At 45.6% G+C, this 19,664-nt stretch overlaps 1 protein-coding gene across 3 annotated transcripts in view; it reads left to right on the top strand.

Annotated features, from left to right (window-relative positions):
- Positions 1-14,473, top strand: part of SPTBN1 (spectrin beta, non-erythrocytic 1) — a 187,141-nt gene extending 172,668 nt beyond the window's left edge. For 2 of the 3 annotated variants that reach the window (XM_057740542.1, XM_057740543.1), the window contains 8 exons: positions 197-281; positions 2,085-2,281; positions 3,399-3,511; positions 4,199-4,262; positions 8,550-8,788; positions 9,983-10,156; positions 12,272-12,314; positions 13,153-14,473. In XM_057740542.1, coding sequence (XP_057596525.1) covers positions 197-281; positions 2,085-2,281; positions 3,399-3,511; positions 4,199-4,262; positions 8,550-8,788; positions 9,983-10,156; positions 12,272-12,314; positions 13,153-13,371 — 1,134 coding nt within the window. In that variant the 3' untranslated portion in view covers positions 13,372-14,473. Of the gene's footprint in view, positions 1-196; positions 282-2,084; positions 2,282-3,398; positions 3,512-4,198; positions 7,778-8,549; positions 8,789-9,982; positions 10,157-12,271; positions 12,315-13,152 lie in introns of those variants that run through there. The other variant, XR_009054568.1, reaches the window with a different exon arrangement.
- The last annotated feature ends 5,191 nt before the right edge of the window (positions 14,474-19,664 follow it).

The raw sequence follows: 19,664 nt of genomic DNA, 5'->3' as shown, positions 1-19,664 counted from the left end.
CCTCCCAGCCCCTTCTGGAAGGAGCGTCACCATGCTTTCCTCTCCCAGTATGCACAGCGGCCCTTAGATCTTTCCTGCCTTGTGGTGCTCTCTACATAAAATGTGTTTTTCTTACATGAAGTGGCCCATCAAGGGGCAGACTAGGAGGATGTGGTCCATTCTATTAAGATGTCCCTGGGGTCCTCTCTTCCCACAGATCAAGGAGAAGTTACTGCAGTTGACGGAAAAGAGGAAAGAAATGATTGACAAGTGGGAAGACCGATGGGAATGGTTAAGACTGAGTAAGGACATACCTAATTTCTCTGCTCTTTTTGGGTCCCCGCTAAAAGCACGCCAGTTTATTTACCTGCTTTAATTGATTTGATGTGATGTTATCTCTTAATGATTTTTGGAGTCTTTTTGAATGCTTCTTTTTTAACGTCCTGTTTCATCATTTCATGCTAATAACTTTTTAAGTAGTTCCCTGTGGCATATTCATTATCTTTCATCTCATGATTGACCTCCGTGGCTTGAGTGGGGTCTGGATGTGTAGGGACAGTATGGGGAGACAGGATGTGGCATCCCCCGGGAGTGTGCAGACAGGAACCCATTCTCCTCCAGTTGTCTTTAAGAATTGTTACTGTGGAGTCAAGAAGATGGAAGGTTGGCTTGATTAGGTCTTATAAAAGCTAACAACGGTAAAGATTTTGCTGTGAACCAGGCGTTATTCTAAGTTAATTATTCTAATTCTAAACATATTTTATATGTTTTTCTTTATTTACTTCCCACAATAACCCTCTGAGGTAGATTCTATTTTTAACCTCAGTTTCTAAAGGAATAAGTGAACTAACACAGAGTTTATAATATACAGTATTGGGAATAGCATTTATGATTGGTATGAACACTAAAGGTAGCCCAACTGAAGCATTATTTGCCATACTTTGCCGTTCTGTGCTTGGGGCTCCGGGCTCTGTCTTTATATTATAACCTTCTTCTCAGGCACCAGGGGTGCTTTCTAAAGGCAGAATCCAAGGGGCCTCTTCTGAAAGGTGTGTAAGAAACCTAGGGGAGGCACCTCAACTCTTTTAAAAAAGAAGTGTCACTTTTGACCATTCTTTGGATGAGGATTTGGTCTGTAAATTTTGCCAGTTCCCAGGGCAGATTCATTTCAGTTCCACAAAACCCAGGTTACACCCCACTGTAAACTAGGCACCAGGTTGCATGCTGAGCGTTCCTGATGAGGCGGCAAGTCCCTCGAGCAGTGGTGGCCGCTCCTTGTGCTGTGTTGGAGGCCACCAGGGTGACACCAAGTGCTGTCCACAGTCTTTCTCTCACCTGAATGACCCCAAGCTTTGCTGCTTGAGGGGTAATGAAAATGCCACCCATAGCGCAGAGCCGGGTCTGACCTGCCTTCTCACAGCTGCGGCGGGTGGCGGGCACGTGCAGAGGGACAGAACGAATACAGCAGAAGCCTTAGCGCGTTACTGTCCCCACTTCCTGTAGCGCTCCCAGATCCTTCCCTCCCTCTCAGCCCCCAAAGGATGATAAAACATAGCATTTCTGCCCCAGGAAGGGTGATGGTGAGCGGCTGTCCCACCCCTGTGATCTGGTTGTACGTAGACGGCGGATTCCTGCAGGGCTCGGAGGCTCACCTTGCTGCCGTAGGGCTGAGTGAGCAGAGCGCACCTTCTGGGCCCATGTGGTCGTATAGTGGCCACTGTCCCCATAAGGCTCTTCAGAACTTGCAGCGTGGCTGGTCCAAACTGAGATGTGCTTTAAGTATAAAATGCATGTCGGACTCCAAAGACAGAAGAAAAAAATGTAACGTGACTGAGTAAATTTTTATACTGGTTACGTGTTGAAATAAAAGTTTGATATATCAGGTTGTCTAAAATATGCTTTTGAAATTAACCTCACCTGCTTTTAATGTGGCTACTAGAAAAGTTAAAGTTGTGCACGTGTAGCTCACATGACATTTATGTGCACAGTGCAGATCTAGACTAGACTGTGAGCGGGTTGTGCAGGCAGCTGCCACCAGAGGGCAGCACCAGCCCTGGCCGCCCAGGCACCCTACCCGTCCCACTCACTCTTGGCTTCCTGTGCAGTCTTGGAGGTCCATCAGTTCTCAAGGGACGCCAGTGTGGCCGAGGCCTGGCTGCTCGGACAGGAGCCCTACCTATCCAGCCGAGAAATAGGCCAGAGCGTGGATGAGGTGGAGAAGCTCATCAAGCGCCACGAGGCTTTTGAAAAGTCTGCAGCGACCTGGGACGAGAGGTTCTCCGCCCTGGAAAGGCTGACGACGGTACGTGGGCTCCGGGAGCCGGGGTGCCCACTCTGGTTCCTGTGGGTCGCCTCTCCTTCCTGCTCCCCTCCCAAACTGGGGAGCTCACATCATTGCTCTGATTTTTAAAGCAGTAAGGATCTTCCTGGAGTGGGTATTTCTCTTGGTACAGGACCTGGGGAGACAGCCCAGGGCTGCTGCCCCCTGAGTTACTTCCTGGGCACCTAGATCTGTGATCACGTCCTGTCTAGAAGTTGATGGATTGGGGTTTGCTTTTCCTCTTTTGATCTGCTTTTTTTCCCTGCATCTCATAGAAGCTGTGGTTTCTAGAGAGCATAGCCTCACAATTTTCTTCAGATTTCAGAATTAGAATTCCCATCAAGCCGTGGTAGCCTGATCCTAGACCACTGAAAGCACTCCCCAGTCCTGATAATCTCTTCTGCCAAAATAAAGCCCTTAGAATAGGCTGTGCTCACTGGCGTTTTCTCTCCCTAGACACTTACACTCCTGGTGGAAAGCTGATTCTTTATGGTGTTACAAAAATGGTGTTTTTTCTGATTTCTACAGTTCTGGGCATCTGAAATGTACCTGTATACTTTTGTGTTAAAACGGAATACTTTTGGTACATGCATATTGCTCATGAAATGGCTTCGTTTCAGTTAGACTATTTTGTGGCTTTTTTAAATGTGTTATTGGGGTTTGGTTAAACCCAAATCGCTACTGCAACCCAAGAAGCCTCCTTGGGAATTATTGCAGCTCTAACTCAGTGGTGTTTGAGTTTTGATGGAAAGTCCAGCACAGACCCTCACGCTCAGGTGCTTTCTTCCTAAGCAAAGTTGAGAGCTGAAAGGTTCATTTGGAAATTATACGCGATGTCCCAGGGACACACACAACTCACAGGGCTTCTGCCAGCCCATAGAATGGATCTCTTTCATCACTCAGACTTCTGTTTCCTGTGGTTTGGGGTTGTAGCTGCTGTTCCTATGACCTTAAAGAGATTTTGCTTAGGATGTTAGAGCTTCTGGTTGTCCCATGTAATCCAGTGCAGAATACTCAGACAGGAGGGTTCGTCAGGAACCCTTTCCTTAAAAGAGGTAGTGTTTGGGGCTCTGCCAGACATCAGCGTGTTCTCCCTCAGTTGGAGCTACTGGAAGTGCGCAGACAGCAAGAGGAAGAGGAGAGGAAGAGGCGGCCGCCTTCTCCCGAGCCAAGCACGAAGGTTTCCGAGGAGACCGAGTCCCAGCAGCAGTGGTGAGTCACGGGCAGCCTGCCCCCCAGCGTCTCAGCTTCGGTGACAATTGAGGTTTAGGGAGCACGCTTTCTAAGCCTGTGCTACGCTGTGCCCTTCCTGTTAGTTACTTCTGAAGACTGTTTAGACTCCATGCAGTCACCCCTGGATAATACTTGAGGACAGTGACTTATCCACAGTCACATTGCTATGTTGGCCACAGAAGTGGAGTACAGACAGCACCCTCTCTGCTGTGCACCTGTGTGCATACACACACTCTCTCTCTCAGAATTTCCATGAGTGAATGGATGGAGTGAACCACCCGGCGTTCGGGCCAGTGATGGTGTGGTGATGCTTTCTGAAAGTTCTGGGTGACTTCACACGAAGGGCAGAAGTTATTCTCTATCGCTGAAAGGCTGATTATTTTGCTAGGGTCCAAGCTCTTTGACAACCCCGAATGCCACCTTTATGGGCAGAGATGCCTGTGGTCTTACTCTCTAGAGTCAATTTGAAACACTTGAGAAGTTTTTAGAAAGAAATCATATCACGTGAGAGAGGGCTGCATACGTTTTTCTGAGAGAAAGGCTCTAATAAAGTTGACTTGTGTTCTCCCTGTCTTCTCTTTCTCTTCCTCTTTTCTTCCCTCCCCCACCCCTTCCCCATTTCCTCTGCTTCTCTCCTCTGTCTTCTTTTCTCCCTTTTCCCAACAGGGATACTTCAAAAGGAGAGCAAGTTTCCCAGAATGGTTTGCCGGCTGAACAGGGATCTCCACGGGTTAGTTACCGCTCTCAAACCTACCAAAACTACAAAAACTTTAATAGCAGACGGACAGCCAGTGACCAGCCGTGGTCTGGACTGTGAAGTTCACTACCATTTGTCAAGAACCACTCTTTCCAGATCCTGTTGGTTTGACCTTTTGGCTTCCACTTCACCCACAGTGTTAAAAATTTTGCTTAATTCATAGCCTTCCTTGGTTTCATATTTGTTTGCATTTAATTCATGTTTATTTGAGTCTTTTAACTGATGGATGCTCAGTTACCTGAAAGCAACATACATATTTTTTGTTTATTTATCGTGAGCTTTTTTACTTTATTAAGATTTTGCAGCGAAAGCCTTACGTGAGTAATTGAAATTAAATGAGATTACAGCAAAATGAAGAAGAAAACTAGAGTCGGACAGGTATGACACATCCAGTTATACTAACAGGGTGCAGTCCTGCACTATACGTAGCCCCCTTTACAGAGTTATTAACCTGCAGTAGTTAACTAGGAACGGAGGAGGGGGACTTTCAGCACTAAGATTAAAACCTAAAGTCAGCTGTGTAACATTCCACGAGGGATGCATTCATTTACTGAAAATGACAACAACAAAAAGTTGAATCTACTTGGGAAGCTCTTTTAACTTTAGGCACAGAATCTGAACTGCTTTGAGAGCCTCAGATCATTCATTACTGTTTTACAAACCAGTTCCTCTCTTTATTTTTTTCTGCCAAGTCCTGAACTGAGAATTGTAGGCTTGCTTGCAGCAGACAGTGCAGCCGGCCTCAGGAGTCAGGTGCCCGCTGACGGCTGCCACCACCTCTGTCTGAGTCACTGTGGGCACCGCCAGGATGCGAGACGTGGCGGGTGTGGCCGTGCTTCTCGGCCTGTTGGGGAAGCCTGCCTGCCAGACTTCTGTGCCTCTCTGTTCAGTTGATGACTTCAGGGTGTCAAACTGTTTAAATTTTTCAAACAAATGGAACAAAAGCCATTCTGGTTCACCCTGATTACTTGAACGATGCATTTGGGGGACCACCCCGGGAGCCGTGGCCTGCGTCCGGGCTCCAGAAGTCCTTTCAGTGTCTGTAGACAGAAACTCCGTTGTGCGTCTCGTATGTATCTTCTGATTCATTTTTCATTTTCTTACGACTTTTTTGTGGCACTCTCTAATAAGGAGTCTTTTAGGATGGCATTTATCAGACCACCAGCAGGGATCGAAAATGTTTTAATAGCAGTTCTGTTTACCAAATCAAGTCCATATTACATCAGAGCCTTGTGAGACATTCACTTGCTCATTTGCCATGTTTAGATGTTAGTGGAATCAGAAAACCTGTTTTGATATGTTCTCCATGAGTTAAGTCTAATTTGTCTTTTCATTTCATGATGCATGTCTTTTTTTTCTTTTGTCAGGATAACATCATATAGCATCTTGTTTGTTTTTTCCTTATTTCTATGTACATATCTATCTACTTGCGACTGTAGATGGGTATATAGATAGATGCCAAGCTTCTTATGTTCTGGGAGTAGTGTGCACCATTATTGGGTCTCTGCCTTAAAACACCAAAATTCATTTTAGAAAAAAACTACTGCTTCATCTTTGGTCATTAGGGAGCCCTGACATGTGTTTCTGGCTCCAAATGATATGTGTCATTGATCTATATGTATATATGTGATGTGTCCATATATATATGTTTAAATTTTGTATCATTAGAACTAATACCCAATTTTATGCCTTTTGTATTCAGAAGACCAGAAAAAAAGAAAAAAAGCCACATAAGCACACAGGAAAAGGAGTGCTGTGATGTTTTTGTCTTTGGCATTTGTTCTCATGCCTAGTTTTATCTAGATTTTTAAATTGTAATTGGATTGTATCAGAAGAGGAAAAGCTCTTTTCCTTCTTCTGAGTTACAGTGCAGAGACTCAAGTTAATGAACTTGAAAATAGAGTTGCTTCTTGCACTTAGAAAACCAATCAGGTGTTCCTTGTGCTACTAGTTGTCACGTTGCATTCATGTTCACCTCCTGATTGGAATATCTCAGGCGTACCCAGCCACTAAAGCACTCTGGACTAATCGCTAAAGAGAAGCACTGTGGGGTGGCGGTAGGGGTGTATCTACGTGTACCCACTGTTTGGTCACAGCACTACGATTTGCTTTTGATGTTTGTCTCTAGTGGCGTGTTGTCTGTTGGCATGCTTAAGCACATGTCCATTAAAATTCATTTTGTTCCTTTTATTTTCCTTGTTTTCTTGGTTAGTGATTCATTTGCATAAACATTAATTATCTCTGCATACTGGTTTGGGGTTTTCTCTTTCCTTCTAACTCTAAAGAAAAAAATTTTTGCTGCAGAATTTCCCCCAGAAGAGGCTTTCCCTGGCCTTCACCTACCTTAAAGTTTGACCAAGTATGATAAATTTTAGCCTTTTCCCAGTAAACATTCCTCTGTCCGGGTCATTGCTGTCACTAGCAGTTTTGGAGTCACACCTGCAGCACTAATTTTTTTTTAACCTGGTTTCTATACACACTAACCCCATGTCTCCCTGGTCTCATGCCTGGCACAGGCCTTCCAGACCAATCTCATACTTCCTCCCCACCAGAATTTTCTGGAAATCTCACACTAGAACAGATTTGTCAACCTTAAAATCCCCTCTCTTTTGATGCGGGGGTTTTGGGGTTTTTTGGTGACTCTTTCCCCTTTGTCTCTCCTTTAAAAGTGAGAGGCAAGAGAGATATTTAAACACCCTGTTGCTTATACACATGTGTCTACAGGCTGTCACTTGCAAGGCCAGGGTAATTGCCATGCATTTCCCCCCACCCTGCCCATGCCTTTCTGCCCTGCGAATCCGTTCTCCACGTTGCTTTGTGGATAAAGGGTTCTATTCATAAACACCCTTCACGTGCATAGCCTCTAGTCTTAAACACTGCTGCTGACAGTGATAGTTTGTGTAGACAGAATATAAACTTGACTCCCGCCCCAACAGTTAGATAAGACCCAGCAGAGACATCCAGTTCCTGAGAGTTGACATATCTGATGTTCAGGCAGTGGTGGCCAGTCTCCCATTGATGCTGTTGAGGTTGTTGCTGCTAATTTGGTGTCACCTGGTTCTGGGCAGCCGTGGTGGGGGACGTATCTAATGAACGTGCCATTGACACCTCTGTGTTTGTCCGTGTACGAGGGGTGCAGGTTGTCTGTAATCCACTAAAGCGTCAGCCACACCCAGCTTTAGTAACTCGCTAATCCCACACCCTGGGTGTATCAGCCAGGGGCCGCTACAGTTCATGGCACACAGTTGATGGCACAGAGGCTGAAAGCAATAATGAATGGAGACCCTACTGCATTTCCCAAGCCGGAAAGCCATGAGGGTTACAATATAAATGAGCTTGGGAAGGAACAGCTCCCGAAGACGTCTCCAGCCTGAAGGGTCGGAGCCGCTGGAAGCCTGGCTGTCTGGGCTTTCTCGTCTCAGTGCAGCAAGGCACCGTGATCAACCAACACGTGATGGGGAAGGCCCTGGTTCTGTCTTTGTTTGGGGGTAAATAGCCGTGTGGTGTTGAGTGACTGTGATTGGCTTTTCCAGCTCCTTTAACACAAACTACAACCCACTCACGATACAACTTCGGCAGCTGTGGTTAAAGTGATGTTCGTTGACTTGCCTCATTTCCTTCCAGCTCTTAAGTTCCAAAGTCTAACGGGGATGGTAGATGTGAAGTGCATGATTGCCGTCCTAATTTCTGCATGTGTTTATGACGATGTGTCGAGGGGTAGGGTGGGGGGAGAGCCGGAGAGCATTTTCAGAAACCAGAGGTCTTTCTTGTCTGACTTTGGGGGAATGCCGTGTAGCTCTGATAGCGTTGTCTCTCCATCTGTTTGTGAATGCCCTTTCGCTTCAACTTCCAGCCCTTCTGGTGGCGTCCGTGGTTGTAAGGTGGCTGCTGTATAACGTCCACTCTCTCATATTTAATGTGTGTGATTGTTACCGTGGTCCTTTTGTTTTAAAGTAACCATAAGAGGAAATGATCTGAGTTCTATTAGAGAAAATGGATTGATCAGAGGAGCAGAGTGCAGTAAAACTCATCCTGGCATTTCGCTTTTCTCATTTCCCCGTAAACGGGCGGGTATTAATCCACTCCCACCTTCTAATGTCCTTGGTGTCCAGCTGGCTTTGTGGGATGTGCAAATGGTTTTACTGTACTGCCTCGATCTGTGCCAGGCATTTATACACAGCCACGTGTGCGAGTCAGAGCGTATGTGGTCCTCCCCCGGGGCTCACGGGGTTAGCTGAACGGCCTCTCCACTGTCCCTAGATGGCAGAAATGGTGGACACGAGCGAAATGGTCAACGGCGCTGCAGAACAGAGGACAAGCTCGAAAGAGTCCAGCCCCATCCCCTCCCCCACCTCCGATCGCAAAGCCAAGACTGCCCTCCCAGCCCAGAGTGCCGCCACCTTGCCAGCCAGGACCCAGGAGATGCCTTCGGCCCAGATGGAAGGCTTCCTGAATCGGAAGCACGAGTGGGAGGCCCACAACAAGAAGGCCTCAAGCAGGTAACAGCACAAAGGCCGAGGCAGGCCCGGGGGAGGTCGGCACGTTAGAGGTGGAGGCGGGCTGCTCTTGATTGAAAGGGGAGTGTGCGTTCACGTGGTTGGTTTTTTCTGTAGCTGCCCAGGCATTACATCCTTCTCGGGACTGACATTGGGAAGTGGGAGTAAAGTGCTTTCTATCCACTGAGAGAAGGAGGAGTTCAGTGTATGTGGGAACAGCAAGAGGAGGCCTTGGTAGTTTGAGACAGGATGCTGCTAGATTGAGGTGGGGGTGTCTTCCCTAGAGTGAAATGATTTCACTGTTGTTTCGCTCCTGCGGGATGTTGTAAGACAGTCACCATTTCCCCCACCTCATCTCCATATCATTCTTTATATTCATTACCTCCCAGTATCCCTACTTGTATCATCTCCATTTTACAAATGAAGAACCTGAGGCTCTGGGAGGTTAAGAAAGCTCACCCTGTGTAGTAACCTAGTAGATGGCACAGATGGGGTAAAACTGATCTGACTCCACAACCTGTGTGCTTAACCAGTAAACTAAACTGCCTGGGACCGCCATGTACAGTTGTACAGGTTATACACTGTACAAAGGAATCCCATGAGGAGCTGCCATCCACGTTGAGGACAGTATAGATATTATTAATACAGGTAGGTGGCAGTAAAATGTCTTGTTCTGATGAGAACAGTGTATTAGGACAGTTTGCCATATCCTGGGGGAAAGACTACCTGTTTCTAATTCAGCCAGTGTACCATGAGTGCTTGTGGCCCCAGGATCTGCCTGTCAGGTTGCCAGGCCACATTACAGAGTGAAGCTGAGGTGAAAGAGCTGCTTAAGGACAGGCATGTTTCCAATAAGCAACCTAGCCGGTACCCCATTACCACGAGAGGGTACCAAACACTAACAAAAATCTTTCCCGTCAGAGACAAGAGTACCTTTATTTAATAAAAGAGGGCACTGTGGTTTTCTTCAAACTCAGAGTGAGAATTACCTCAAAAACCTGCCACTGTAGCAGCATGTGCCTTGTCTTGGGAGTCCACAGAGGAATTTTGTTCCATTGTTTGTTTTTAGCAGCATTCAGGAAGGGCTTGTAATGGAATCTTGCCACGTTGTGTGTGGGTTATTTTCCTGTTAATCAGACTCTTGGTTCTTTAAGGGATGTGGAATAGAACCTTGATGTTCCTTTCTTTACTGCTCAGGTCCTGGCACAATGTTTATTGTGTCATAAATAACCAAGAAATGGGTTTCTACAAAGATGCAAAGACAGCTGCTTCCGGAATTCCCTATCACAGCGAGGTCCCTGTGAGTTTGAAAGAAGCCAGCTGTGAAGTGGCCCTTGATTACAAAAAGAAGAAACACGTGTTCAAGCTAAGGTGAGAGTTGCCAGAGAGTGGGTGTGTGTTTATTTTCACTCTAGGGGTTGGTTTTCCTGGATAGATGCTGCCATCAGTTGGTTCCTCTCCTCTGCCATTTACAAAATCGCCAACACAGTGACAGGCTGGATAGGCACACGTCGCAGTTAGGATCTCTGGGCTCTGAGGCCAGTCTCTGGCATCCCTGTGGTTAATGGCACAGCTGAAAAGTGAAGAAAGGTGCTTTCATTTTTATAAGCTGGAACTTGGTGTTTCCTAAGACAAGGTGAGCTAGTCACATTTCACAGCTTAGGGGGAGCTTAGAAAAATAGTTTCCCCATCTTTGCAGCTAATCGAGACCCAGGAGATGCTGTTCTTTGCTCGTGAGTTATCTGGAGATGGGTCAAGTGACTCACCCTGGAACTTGATGGAGATAAACAGGAAGAGAGGGAGGGGCCCCATGCTCCCCTGACTCATCCCGTGGATGTCCCAGATGCCTCTGGAACTGTCCAGTTCCAGATGTCTCTACCCTGTAGAACACATACAACTCCCCACAGAGTGCATACAGGCTCAGAAGTTCTGCGTATACTTGGAAATGGGCAGAAAAATCAGTTTTTCTTTTAAAAACATAAAAAGTAAACATGTTAGTGGTTAGGATGATACTTAGCCTAATACTGATTTGATCTGTTGCTTTGGGATCTGAAAAGCTCTGGTCCTCTGTGACGTGTGTGTCTCATGCCTGCTGGACAAGGCCAAGGACCGCAGATGAGAGCAGTTCAAGTGGTGTGATTTCTTGAGCTCCTTTGATGAGCACTTGAGGCAGGCCCCAGGGGGCACTGAACTCCACTGCATCAGGAAAGCCTCCTTGTTGACACAGCAGTGAATGAGGGAGCTTTCCCAGCCGGTGTCCTCTCCGTGTCACAGTGATGGCCTCTCCAGGGCAGTTTCTTTTGTTCTGACATATACGTAAGAAGAGAAATCAAGGAGACCTTTTCTGTGTGTCAGTTCAGGGAGTCTGGTGTTCGTTAATGTGGGAGATACAAGCCCAGTAGCAGAATTTCAAAAGGGCTCATGGTTTTTTGGTGTTTTTTTTTTTTTAATTTTTATTGGAGTATAGTTGATTTACAATGTTGTGTTACTTTCTGCTGCACAGCAAAGTGAATCAGTTATACATACACAGATATCTACACTTTTTTAGGTTTTTTTTCCCATGTAGGTCATTACAGATTACTGAGTAGAGTTCCTTGTGCTATACACTAGGTCTTTTTTAGTTACGTATTTTCTATATAGCAGTGTGTATATGAAAATGGGCAGAAGACCTAAATAGACATTTCTCCAAAGAAGACATACAGATGACCAAAAAGCACATGAAAAGATGCTCAACATCACTGATTATTAGAGAAATGCAAATCAAAACTACAGTGAGGTATCACCTCACACCAGTCAGAATGGCCATCATCAAAAAAACCTACAAACAATAAATGCTGGAGAGGGTGTGGAAAAAAGGCAATTCTCTTGCACTGTTGGTGGGACTGTAAATTGATTCAGCCACTATGGAGAACAGTATGGATGTTCCTTAAAATAAAAATAGAGCTACCATATGATCCAGCAATCCCATTTCTGGGCATATACCAGGAGAAATCATAATTCAAAAAGACACATGCACCCCAGTGTTCATTGCAGCACTGTTTACAATAGCCAAGACATGGAAACAACGTAAATCTCCATCAACAGAGGAATGGATAAAGGAAGTGTGGTACATATGTACAAGGGCTCATGGTTTTTAAAGACCTCTCTCTTGTATTCAGTTTAGAGCAGTGACTGGTCATCCAGGTAGTCTTGGCCACAAATTCAGGTGTTGCTATGTTTGGAACTTTTTTGATGCTTCCAGTGGTTGAAACCCCAAAGTTCCCTGTGTATATTGGCCCAGTTATATGGCTTCTTGATGTCCAGGGGGTGGCTGCTGGGCCTGTGCACGCCCCAGGCCTGGTGGGTGGTGTGTACAGAGTTCCCAGGGGCATCTCTGGTGTGATTCCTGTACCTGCTTGTAACTCATGTAGGAAATGAGAGTTGGGGGTTTTTGGTTTTTTTTTCCTTAAGTCACATTGTGACTGACTTTCTTCCTTCAAATTACAGACTAAGTGACGGCAATGAGTACCTCTTCCAAGCCAAAGACGACGTAAGTTTCTAAGATTCTTTTTTTTTTTTCAAATACTTAGTAGTTTGCAAGCATTTGTGGCCTGATGAGCTTTATTTATGATGTTCTTCACGTAAGTAATGATCGGTGGTGGCTGCTGTCTTCTGGCCTCCACAGTCATGAACGCTGGAAGGCGTTCGGTTCTCATGTTTTTCTCAGGGGCAGTGACTGTCATCTCGCTGTCCTCCTTCCGTGGCAGGAGAGCTGGCACAGGGTCCCTTAAAATGCATGGAGGAGAACTGTGGATGAGGCACAGGGAGGAGGTCCCAGGACCGGGCGTGGATCCTGCAGCCCTGTTAGGAGCCTCCCCTCTGCTCCCACTGCACCCCCCAGCCTTTAGCCAACCATCGCGCGGCTGTGCTCCTCCTTGAGAGGAGAGAGGGTCGGCCAATGAGAAAACAGTGAAAACAGCGGTGTGTAGAGTTTTAAATTCGAAAAATCAACTTCTGTTAAATTTATACAGTGTTGTATGTCAAATGTGTTTCAATTTTAAAAAAACAAAAGAAAAAAACACCTTCTAGGGTGGGACCTGACACCCTACTGTAGACCAGTCTCCCAGCTCATCCAGATTTATAGGACCACATACTAGAGTGAGGACCTTCAGGTACTGTAAAGCGAATTCTGATGAGAGTTGAACCATGTTCACTACTGTCCCAACAAAGCAGCAGTTCATTTGGGAACTGCTTTCCCCTCTCAGGCAGACACATGGTTCCCAAGCCTTCTGACCCACAGAGCCTCACACAGTCACCCAGGAGGGGTGAGAGCATCTCGTGCCCGTCCCTCTTAGTTGAGTCTCACCTGTGTCCCCTCCTTCATCCAGGAGGAAATGAACACGTGGATCCAGGCCATCTCCTCCGCCATCTCCTCCGATAAACACGAGGTGTCCGCCAGCACCCAGAGCACGCCAGCGTCCAGCCGGGCTCAGACCTTGCCCACCAGCGTCGTCACCATCACCAGCGAGTCCAGTCCCGGCAAACGGGAGAAGGACAAAGAGAAAGACAAAGAAAAGAGGTTCAGCCTTTTTGGCAAAAAGAAGTGAACTCCTTTCCATCACCTCCTGCCCTTCTCTTACCTTTTCAGTGAAATTCCAGCATGCAAGCTCAGAACCAACACATTACTCTCTGTGCCTAAATGTTCCTCAATGTGGTTGATTTTTTTTTTCTTTTAATTTATAGAGCATTTCTTGGGGTGGGTGGGGAAAATACACCTAAACACTTCATCTCCAAGTTACAAAAGTTTGAGGTGCAGAGGGAAGACCAGATTTTTTTTAAACGAAATTATATAGATTAGATCTGAATATTTAAACTGTTCCTCAATTTTGTGAGGCTGTGTTGGAAATAACCTGCCTCTAGTGCTGTTGGTATGCAAGGCAGCGGTGCTTAAACAATATTTCTGTGCTCACCACAGATAAAATGTACCAGTTTCCCAACACCATTCTCTTCCATTCACTCCCAGGGGTTACCTTGAGTCTTGACTATTAGAAGTGCCCACGATGGGTCTAACCTGGAATAAACAGATCGTGTATTACGATCTCGCTGCAGCCGCAGTGCAGCTCCATTGTTAACTCTACAGACCAAACCGTTTGTATCTGGCATCACTTACTAACACACGACATGCGGCTTTTCTGCATCAACCTGGACGACGGTTAAGAATGTCGGGATACAAGAAGGAATAGAAAACTGATACTGTTTTAAATAATCTGTAATTTCAATTTTTTTTTTGCTGAAATACATTATATTGTATGTTTGAGATAATTCTAGTACAAAGTATAATAAAACTAGATGTATAATAAACCCTTTAAATCATTGGTAAGTGTACAAGTGGAACTGAAGCATTTACTGGACAAAGTCATGTTACCCTAATGGTTACTTGCTTGTGCGTTGCCACACTGTGTTATAATTTGCTTCATTACCTTGCTATTTGATACATAGTGTGCATTTCTTTGTCACTGTAATGATTGTAATGACAAATTTTCATCTTACTGCACAATCAAAATGGCATTGATAGGAATGAACTCCAGAGGCTGGGCCTGAGCAGGGAGGTGGTCACTCAGGCCCGGTGCTCAGTCGTATGACCTGTACCTCTCAACTTTTGCCCTATCTGTTAAATATATGCTATGTCATTAAATGCTTTTAAATCTAGCACCGTTGGTCGTTGTTTTTCCTCTCCTTGCGTGCGCGCCATGTAGGGAGTTTGCAGAGTGAGAAGCAGCAAATGGGAAACATTAGGCTGTCCATCGGGGTTCCTATTTTGCATTCTCGTGCATGTCTGATACCCCAGCTTTGAAAATTACAACAGACAGAGAAATAAATATGGAATGTGTTGCAGCTATACATCCAGATTTTGTCATTTATTTACGAAAAAGTTATCAGCTTGCTTACATCTGAGCTTTGAGGCAAGGGTTGGAAGATTTTTTCAGTAAGTGGCAGAGATAAGTCAATATTTGGGGCTTTGTAGGCCATACTCTCTCTGTTGAACTCTGCCATTGTGTAATCCAGAGGCGGCCGTCGATGATGTGTAGACCAGTGTCGGCTGCATTCCAGTAAGACCTCATATGTGGACGCAGATTTGAATTTCGTATCATTTTCATGTGCCACACAATATTCTTTTCTGATTTTCTGAAAACATTTAAAACGTAAAGTCTATCTTACACAGATTGTACAAAAGCAGGTGACAGGCCAGGTGTGGCCTATGGGCCAGTTTGCTGATGCCAGCGTAGGGTCACGGGTTAGACATGCATGTTATACTTGTCCTAGTTCATCTGCGTGCATCAACTCCATAGCGCTTGCATGTTCTCTTACATGAAGTAGCAAAGTACATACATAACGTGACATCAGTCCTGGGCTCCACAGATGACTGGCATCTGGGATTTCTGTTACCCTCAGGTGAACTGAGGCCTCACTGTTTATCCTCCTTACCCTCCCACCCATCTGCACCCCCAAGCACCCAAGGCCGTTTATCTCACCATGATACTTCCTTTCCCTTGCCTTACTCAGGATTGGAATCAAGGTGTTCATTTCTCAACAGGTGAACCTCTGACCAAACTGTTTAGTTAAGAAAAAGCATCTTGGAAAATGGTCATGATTGATTACAGCCTACCTGACAAAGCCAGGCAGGTGGCAGGCAGGCCACACTCAAAAGGAAATTAACCACCAATCCCAGATTCCCATAAAAAGTAGATGCAGATGGAACATTTTGCACATAACTCCAGAGGCTCGCAGACCCCTGATGCCTGGGCTTTGGTGGTACATGCTCTCCCCACTGCCCTCGCTGAGGATGCCCGAGGCCTGAAAGTGGAAGGTGATGGGCAGCAGGAGGAGAAGCAGCCACAGAAGACCGGCTCGTGTGGGTCATCAGGAGCCGATGTCAACAGATGCGATTAGAAAATCTGAAGGCATGCTCACAGGCTGAAGTCACAGGCCATATAGGATCGTGATCTTCGATCCTGTCAGGGTAAATAATGGATTCTTATAGAAATCATGCACTACTTAACACTTTGAGAGTTGTGCACATTTATTTTTGTTGCTGGTATGTGCCATTTTACTTGAACTTTTAGTGATACAGGATGGGTATCACTGGTCCCTCTGTATACATCTGAGAAGTGAGAAGTCGTAAATTAAGACTCACAGGACGTGAAGGAGGCATTCTTGACTGATCAAAGTTCACTTTTGTCACATTTGAACGTCTCTAAAGTTGGAACGCATCTTCAGTTCCCATGCCTCAGTGTTGTATTTTTCTTGACAGTACTGTGATGGTGCTTCATACAACGTACAGGTCTTCAGTCGATGAAATAGAGTATATCAGACTGAGCAGGGGACACGTGGCTATCTTCTCACCAAGTTTTTGGCACTTTCAGGATTCGTGGTATATGGGGGGGGTGGCTATGTTATTTCCCTCTGGCTACATTCTTTTCATTTATTAGTTGGAATACTTGAATATTTCATTTAGTGGTCTTCACATAGGAAACAGAATAAATGCTTGAGTCTACCATGATTTAAGTTGGTCTTTTTAAGCATGACCCGTAACCTAAAAAGCCTAAATTTTAAAAAGTAAAGCTTCTGTCCACCAAAGTGCAGGACTTTTCTCACCATTGAAAGTCACGGTGAAATCATTCACTTTCCATTTCCCAACACTGACCATCAATGAAATTACCCTTTTTGAAAAATTTAAGTCCCGTCTTTGGCTGGTGGAATCCCCTTCAAGTTGGCTTCTGAGTCCTTTCGATATCCCCTTCCTCCTCATCTGGCATGACATGATGTCCCAGACACATCCAGTATGTGTCCTGCCGTTGAATCTGTAATCAAAAATTCCTCTAAGAAAACCCGGTTTCTTTTAGTGTAAAATGGTATTTCAAAACCATAATTTGTGAGCTAGCAATGCTTCTTGCTACTGGGTTGGTCCTTGTTTTCTAGGCATATCAGTAGATAGAGCTAAGAAAAAATAACACAAATTCAGGATTGCAGGGGTTTTTCCTGTTTTATGTCCTAATCACTTTCGCTCAGAATCACGGCTTTCAAGGATACAGGAGGCATAGAATTACAATATCCTGTAATTACTCATGTGCTTTATCCTAAATTACATGAATAAACTCAATACCAATAATACCACCATCAATATAATTAGTGAGGACAGTTTTTTTTAAACAAATTTTTTTGTGAAATTTTGTTGTCGTAGGTTCACATGTGGTTGTAAGAGATAATTACGTACCGTTTACCCAGTTTCCCCCAATGGTGTCATCATGTAAAACTATAGGACAGTATCACATCCAGAACATTTGGTATAGTCAAGATACAGAGCATGTCCACCACCACGAGCATCCTTCCTGCTGCCCTTTAATAAAGCCACACCTGCTTCCCAGCCCCACCCCCTTTAACCTCTGGCAACCAGTCTGTTTTCCATTGCTCTAAGTTTGTCATTTCAAGAATGTTGTATAAATGGGATCACACAGGATGTAATCTTTTAGGACTGGCATTTTTTCCACTCAGCATACATCTCTGGAGGTTTATCCAGGCTATTGTGTGTATCCATCCCTTTTTTTATTGCTGAGTGCTATTCAGTGGGGTGGATATACCACCATTTGCTTAATCATTCACTTACTGAAGGACATCTGGATAATTTCTAGTTTGGGGCTATTACGAATAGAGCTGCTGTAAACATTTATGTTGTGTGAACATACCCCTTCATACCCCTGGGATAAAAAATGCCCAGGAGTGCTGAGAATAATTTTTTAAAAAACATTTTGTATATGGTCTCTCCGTTCTCCCCTTACCCCACTTTCAGGTTATTTTATTGTATCTAAAATGTCTGAGCAAGTAGTTCTGCTCTCCTGAACCCTGGAGTAGTCTTTGTTCTACAAGTAATTGTATATTTAATGCTAACCCCCAAACCATATGTGGATGTTCTCTAGTCATTTTGGTTGTCTGAAGCTCATTTCCTTGGTGTTGTCTAGGTGTATATATATATATTTTTAATTAGTTTCTCTTTCGTTCCACCCCAACTCCCAACCTTCCTTATTTTTGGCCAGTTCTCTGAGTCAAGCACTTAAAAGTGAAGTGCTCTTCTGTTACTTTGAGAACTGAGTGAAGACTTTCCAAGGGAGAAATAAATGTGAGCTTCAAAGTTTTTCAAAGGTTAAAGAATGCAGGCTGCCCTAGAAAAATGAGTTTTTCAACTTGTTTTTAAAAAAACAATTCCCAGTTGGCCCAACTTTGAGAAAGAATGTTATATCCTGTTTGGAGCTCTGTGTGTTTTTGTAAAAGGCCCTCCTTCTAAAAGGAGGGATTCAGGAAGTGGAATTGGAGGGACCTACTCTCTCTCCCTTTACTTTAAATTAGGGGTCAAGATGTGTGAGAAACTGATGCTTCTCTCCCATGCTGTTCAGGGAATTTTCACTCAAGTCGAGGCAGTGCCACCAACCCAAGACTCATATGAACTGGGGTGACTTAGGGAGTTGGTGGTAGTAGAATTATTTGATAGAATTGAGATTTTTTTGCGGTAGCACCTCATTTGTCTCTTTCCTCTGCGGAGGAGCTTGGAAGACCAGCATCCTCAGAAATGCCCCTGTTGCCTGAGCTGCCTTAGTTGTCAGTGTTCACGTCAAACTCACATCAGCTCTGGAGGGGCAGGATCTCAGCTCCTGCCCTGCTGCCCACACACAGCCATCCCCCAGGGCTCCACATCCGGGCCCCTGTGGGCGTTTCCACTCATCCCTTCTGATGTTTATCAGTCTCTGGGGACCCACTGTGTCTGGGAGTGGGAATGGAGGAGGCGGAACGTCAGTGGAGTTTCCTGGAGCTGCTGCTTTAAAGGGAAGGGGAATTTTCTCTTCCCTATGCCCACAGGGACTTTCTCCAGGGCTGGGGCATCCTGCCTTCCGGAGCCTGGGCCTTTCTCCGCGGAGCTGAGGAAGCCCCGGCTAACGGCCTTTCCCTGGAGGATCTGCTCGGTTCAGTCACCATTTCCGTTTCCCTGTCGCAGAGTTTGTGAGGGAGACAGTCTCTCAAGGTTTTAGTCTCTCACCCAGGGCCTCCATCCTAGGGACAGGCCCCAGGGCTGCAGCTAAAAAGGCCGGGAGCAGTGTGTCTCCCCCCGTGTTTGCTGGTGTGCGGGCGGGCCCTTTCCCGCTGCCATCTGTTCCGCGCGGCTGTCACATCTCTCCCCTGGGCTTTCCTGGGTGTCTGATCTGAGTCCTGCATCAGGCTTGCCCGACCTTTGCTCTTCTAGGGAAAGACTGTGGGCTCTGAGCCCAGACTGGTTACTGTGCAGCTGAGTGACGACTATTCCCTCGTTGCCTTGGCAAAGTACCTACTAACTGCCAGCTTTAGTGGAGCTTATAACACACTACACTCTGTACCGTGGGCTTTGTCAGAGCCTGGGTCGTCTTTTCTTTACAAGGGGGTTGAGGAAATGAGGTGATGAACACTGCACTGCGTAAATCACGTCTTCTCTCCCGCTGCCAGGAAGAGGTGCTGTGCATTTTTTTTTCCTAAAGATGATTTTATTAGAGTGCTTCCCAATTTGATAACAGAAACTCCACATCCCAGGGGTGTAAATAGCAGACTTTGTCAGCTCATGCAACTAAAACATCCCAGAGTAGAGCCAACTCCATGCGTTGATTTGCTCCAGAAACTCTGCATCTTCTCAGGACTGCAGGTGATGTCTCTGTATTCTGTCAACCCCACCCTCCTCCATGGGTCAGTTTCAGCCTCGGCCTGGCGTCCCCCCCCCCGCCCCGGGAATGGTGACTGTCAGCACCTCTGAGGCCATGTCCTTGTTCACATCGACGAGGAGGGAGAGGGCTCCTCTTCCCCCCAAACATAGAACAAAGCCCCA

This window comes from Hippopotamus amphibius, chromosome 7, assembly GCF_030028045.1.
Source record: "Hippopotamus amphibius kiboko isolate mHipAmp2 chromosome 7, mHipAmp2.hap2, whole genome shotgun sequence".
Taxonomy (NCBI): Eukaryota; Metazoa; Chordata; class Mammalia; order Artiodactyla; family Hippopotamidae; genus Hippopotamus; species Hippopotamus amphibius.
The sequence above is the reverse complement of the archived record's forward strand: the minus strand, read 5'-3'. Positions and strand labels throughout refer to the sequence as shown.